Below are 5,386 nucleotides of genomic sequence, written 5' to 3'. Positions count from 1 at the left end.
TTGTGTTTTGCCAAAAGGTAATATGCGAACAAGCAAACAATGTTCTTTTGCCTTTAAAAAAGTCCCCCAATTCTGGCTCTTTCCAGCTTTCAAGATATAAGCCTTGAATGGTCTTCACATCCAAAGCAGTAGTAATATGCTTTTCTCAGCAAATTTTCCTTACTTTTAAGTCCTTAGATCTCAGTCAAAGTTCCTAATTTGCAATGCCAACAAATAAGTACTTCTCACTAACTTGTCTCCTCCTCTGCTTTTAAGGTAAGCTATTTGTCCGTGCACTTTTCAACCCCTTCTCCTTATTTCCTATTCTTGGTCCAATATAGAGTACGTGGGGGGTGTCTTTATATTTGCTTCAACCCTTGAATACACTTCCAACAAGTATAAAATACCTTATCTGCACGTGCTTCCAAATCTTGAAACTCATAATTTTGACCATTTGAACAAGTTTTGATAACTCCAAGAATCACAATTTCTCGTAGTCATGTGATGTGTACTTAAGTGGTTTTTCTCTAGGACATGTCATTTGACATAACTGGTAAAGTTATTGATGTGATCAGTAAGTCACGGGTTCGAACCATGAAAACAGTCTCTTGCAAAAATATAGGGTAAGACTGCGTATAATAGATAAACCCTTTCCCGAATCCTACACATAACAGGAGCTTAGTGCACCGGACTGCCCCGTATCACCAACCCATTTTCTTAACCAATTAAGTAGGCATGTTTAAAACAGGGACCAAAGACCATATAACTAGTTAGAGCAAAAAGCTTTGAAACTAATGAGGTTTTTCTTAATACCGTATGCAGCATGAAAACCATGATAGTGACTCAAGGGAAGTGCTATTTTTTGTTGTCTAGAGCTATTATTACAAGAAAGACTTTAATAGGAAGTTGAAAGTTCAGTTGAAACCCTCTTTACACTTTTGTCCTCTCTATCCATTCTCACACCCCAAACAAGCTAGAAAGAACAGGCCAGCATTTCCAATCAGCAACACAGCAACTCTTTCCAATAAAGATCAATAAAAAAGGATAGCCCGGTGCATTAAGCTCCCGCTATGCCCGGGGTCCGGATCACAAGGGTCTATTGTATGCAACCTTACCCTGCATTTTCCCAACAAATGTACCACTACCCTCAAAGAACAACAATTTCTAACATTCATAACTGCTCACTGCAACAGAGATGAGAGAACATACACAAGTAAATCTTGATAGTTCACAAAGGGGAAAGGGTGAATAATCACTTGAAACCAGTACAATATTAAAAAGAAGCAGGGTAGATGAGACATAAGAAGTAAAAGCTAAGAATGCAATTGGTCATTCAGAAAACAATTGAGAAGGAAAAATTGAATCTATTGTGAATGCTGATTTCATATTGGAAATGTTGCTTTTTTACAAATGAAGATCTCCACAATAAGAAAAAAAGAACTCCCGAGTGAAACGTTCCGATTGACTTGAGCAAAGAAGTGAAAGTCATTTAAGGACTTCCTAAAAATAATTGGGGAAATTTGGGAATTGGGATCAACTCGGAAAATCCCACAAGAAATGTGTACAATTACAATTTCAAACGCTAGCTTTGCCGGACAATTCTTCCCCATTTTCCACCCCCCACCATTTTACATAGCAAATAGGATATATAGCATTCTATTGTAGCAACAAGGCAATCAAATCAGCAGTCTAACTGACTACAAAGATTTGAAGAATCAATTGTGTGCCATACGTTATTGGAAAACCTCAGCGGAAAGATCAATTGAAAGGCACCGAACCATAGTCTGATATAAGCATTTTGTCTATAATGCACATTATGAAGCCTTTTTCATGAGAGCTAAAGCTCTTTAATATGTACAAGTAGTAGGTACCTCCTTGCCCAATTATGCAGATTCCGCGAGCTGTTGAGCACCTTGCCCTTACGGGGGTAGAGAACGAAATCAGTTGACGCGTATGACCAACACCATGTTACCCTCATTGCATTGTTTTTGTAAGCCTACACTTGGAAATGAACATGGTCTCTGAGTAATTTAGACTGCATAGTTTCAAGAGCTCAGCAGACCGTTGCTTCAACACCGGATTGCATCCACTTTGAATAACAAGCAACAACTTGGCTGCTAGACCTGCCTCAACAGCCACAGATGCACATTTTTCCGGGGCGAGCTTGCAGACTGCCCCTAGAATCGATAATGCAAATTGGGTACAGCTTTCTGATACCTTCATGAGCAATTTGACCACATTCGGAATGGTGCTACGACAATCCATCAACGCCAATGCACCCTCTGGTAGGGTAGACAAAGCTTCAAGGATAACCAAGGCTAATTCTAAACATTCAGCATTCAAGTTGGGCAATACTTCCACCAATTGAGGGATTGCCCCAATACCAACAATCGAATTCCTAAGCGATTCGTGTGATGAAATCAGCTTGAGCAATCTCAGACCAGACAAAACCCCATTTGGGTGTCTCTTATCTTTTATTAGTCTCAGTAATCCTACCAAAAGACTCAAGCTTGATAGAACTTCCCACTCTGAATCCTTCCCCTCCATCAACATTTCAAGCAATTTCGTGCAATTTATCTTGGTATCAATGGATCCCTCATTCAAGGTATCCACCATAAGGGAAATCTTATTGGGTTGCATCAAATTAGCCTTCCCATCTGAGTTCAGATCCAAGTGTACCAAAATCCCAATTGCCTCAGAAGCCACAACATGTTTAGTGAAAGGACCTAACAGTGAAGTAATCAAACTAACACCACTGTTTTCAGCCACTGTTTTCTTGGCTGAATCATGGGCAGTGACAACTTGTCTTAGCTCTTTCAAAGCTGAAACTCTAGCCTCACCCTTAACCTTTTTCAATGTCTCTAAAATCTCCAAAACCCTTCCTTGCACATCCTCTGACCTCTTTTTCATAGCCAAATACTTCTGAGAAAACCAACTGTAAATCAGCTGGTGAAGAGTATTGTTAGGAGTGATTGAATCATCCCACAACTCTTGCATTGTGGTGGGACAAGTAAAATGCCCCAAAGAGAACCATTTGAGAATATTAGACCTCTCATATGTTTGTCCTGTGCAAAGAGTAACTGGATCTTGCATGGGCTCCAATGAAATTGGACAAATGAAAACTGAAGGAACTTCAATTGAATCAAGCTCCTCAATCATTTTCTTGAGACTCAATTTCTTTTCTATTGCACCACTATGAACTACTACAACCCCACCTCCACCACCCAAAATCCCATCTTTAACAGCAGTTTCCAGATCCAAAACCTGCCCACCTCCCCCAACATCATACTCCTCACCCCTCCCTCTAGATGGCTGATACATAGGCATTTTTGCTAACCCTAAAAAAACTAACAATTTCTAAGGGGTCTGGTTCAAAGCAGCAGCATTTAGAGGGCAAACATGAAGCGTGTGGATGAAAAAAGAGAAAAGGAAAAGAACAGTCTTTGCACTCTTTTGTCTTCTCTCTTTATCTTTCATTGACAATTACAAGCAGGATTTGACAGGAAGGGGGGACATCTCTTTCTTTATCTGAACTCTTTTTCTCTGGTCAAAAGAGCCATAGTGCTCATTTTCACCATCATTATCATCATCAAACAACACTATAAGGATCTTTTTTTGCAACAATAGCCCCTTCTCAATCACCAAAGCTATACACTTTTCTCACTTACTGTTCAACCTCTAAAAGATTGAAATCATTCCAATCTACAAATCAACAACAAAATAATACCAATAAAGAAGCAATCAAATCCAACAAAGAAAATCTCCACTGAAAAACAAATTCCCCAAAATTAGCACAAAAAAACTCTCCAAGATTTGGACTTTACAAGTTTCAGATCAGGGAAAAGAGAGAAAAATGGAAGAGGAGTTAAAGAGAAACCTTACCCAAAAATGAGAGAGAGAATAAAAGAGGAAGAACAGCTACCTCTTTAGAGTGTGTACCCCCTACCCCCCCTCCACACCCCCGATGGATATGGGTCAAGTTATACCTGGAAACCCTACAAAAACAGTTTTTTTAAAAATATTTTATCTTTCTAATTTTTTAAATAATATTATTTTAGTTTTCCTATAATATACTCCGCTTCATTTTACTAACTTTTAATTTTTTGACGTTACGTTGTTAGTAACTTAAATAACTTTAATCATTCAATTGTGTTTTATACAAACATTCAATATTTTCTTAGACTATATAAATCTTTATATTTTCGTTTAAGCACTACTTATATTATTATCATTTAGCTTGAATTTGATATAAATTAAATAATTTTAATTTCATTTTGAGTTAACTTTATATACAAAAAGGAATAATGAAAGTATTATAGGGTTTATTTTGAAAAGCAAAAAATAAAGTTACCGGCTATAGTCGGTAATTTGACCAGAGAAGCTCGTGGACCACACGTGTATGGTGGTCCAAACTCCGATGCCACCGAAATATCCGGTTTTAAATTTATTTTCTTATTTATTCTAGGGCAAAGAAAATGGAATATTATTAGTAGTAGTAAAAAAAAGGTGATTTGCCTTTTTCGAGAGTAGGAAGGAACTTTTGGTTGGAGTCACGGATGAATTGGGTAATTATCAAAAAGACGCAACAACGGGTCAGTTGGTCAAACTGTAACGTGCGGCGTAGTCTTGGGGATATAAACTACTAATGAGTCTTCTCTAATTTTCATACGCTGAATCTTTTTCTTTTTCTTTTTTTTTTCTTTATGTCTCTTTTTTGTTTTAAAAATTAAAGCTTGGAGATAGAAATTCTTTAAAGGATTTTAAAATATAACAGATCTCAAGAAGATTAGAGTTTTACCATAATCTTAATTAAGATATAAAACTAAAAGCATCAAACATGCCATTCGTGTGGACAAAATATTTCTTTCTTTTTACTTTGGAGGTAATACAATAATTTTATATAAAATATATAGAATATTCATGTCATAACAAATGAAGCACAAACTGTTACGGTATGAAATAATTAATTATACATATATGAGACTTAAAACTGAGATCAATTAACTCATAGCTTCAGTTTGACCATAAATTTTAGCTTCACTTTCAAAAAAATAAAATTGAAAAATATAGTTTATTTATGAAATATGATCATGTTTTCGGAAAAAAAAAATTCAAAAATTTTCAAGTTCCCACAAACTGGGTTAGGGTAGTTTTTGGGTGAAAATTTTTCTTCCACTCACAAAACTTGAATGTTAAAAACAAAAATTTCAACATAACTCCGAAAACTGTTTTTTCAAGTTTTAGTCAAATCTATGTCCAAACGTTAGCTTAGTAATTAACAAAGAGTAGAAAAGACAACTGAGTTATCCCGAGAAGATGTGAAATACTCCCTCCGGTCCAAAATAAGTAATTTTTTGGCCTTTTTCTTGTGGTCCAAAATAAGTGATTTTTTCAGATTTCAAGAATG

General features: G+C 36.3%; 1 protein-coding gene across 1 annotated transcript; it reads right to left on the bottom strand.

Annotated features, from left to right (window-relative positions):
• Window positions 1-1,323: 1,323 nt before the first annotated feature.
• LOC109213410 (U-box domain-containing protein 30-like) lies at window positions 1,324-3,928 on the bottom strand. Its single transcript, XM_019377204.1, has one exon. The coding sequence runs from the start codon at window positions 3,304-3,306 to the stop codon at window positions 1,954-1,956; it is 1,353 nt and encodes a 450-aa protein (XP_019232749.1). The 5' UTR covers window positions 3,307-3,928; the 3' UTR covers window positions 1,324-1,953.
• Window positions 3,929-5,386: the final 1,458 nt, after the last annotated feature.

Source organism: Nicotiana attenuata, unplaced genomic scaffold, assembly GCF_001879085.1.
Source record: "Nicotiana attenuata strain UT unplaced genomic scaffold, NIATTr2, whole genome shotgun sequence".
Classification (NCBI taxonomy): Eukaryota; Viridiplantae; Streptophyta; class Magnoliopsida; order Solanales; family Solanaceae; genus Nicotiana; species Nicotiana attenuata.
Note: the sequence above shows the minus strand (reverse complement) of the source record. Positions and strands in the feature narration are given on the sequence as shown.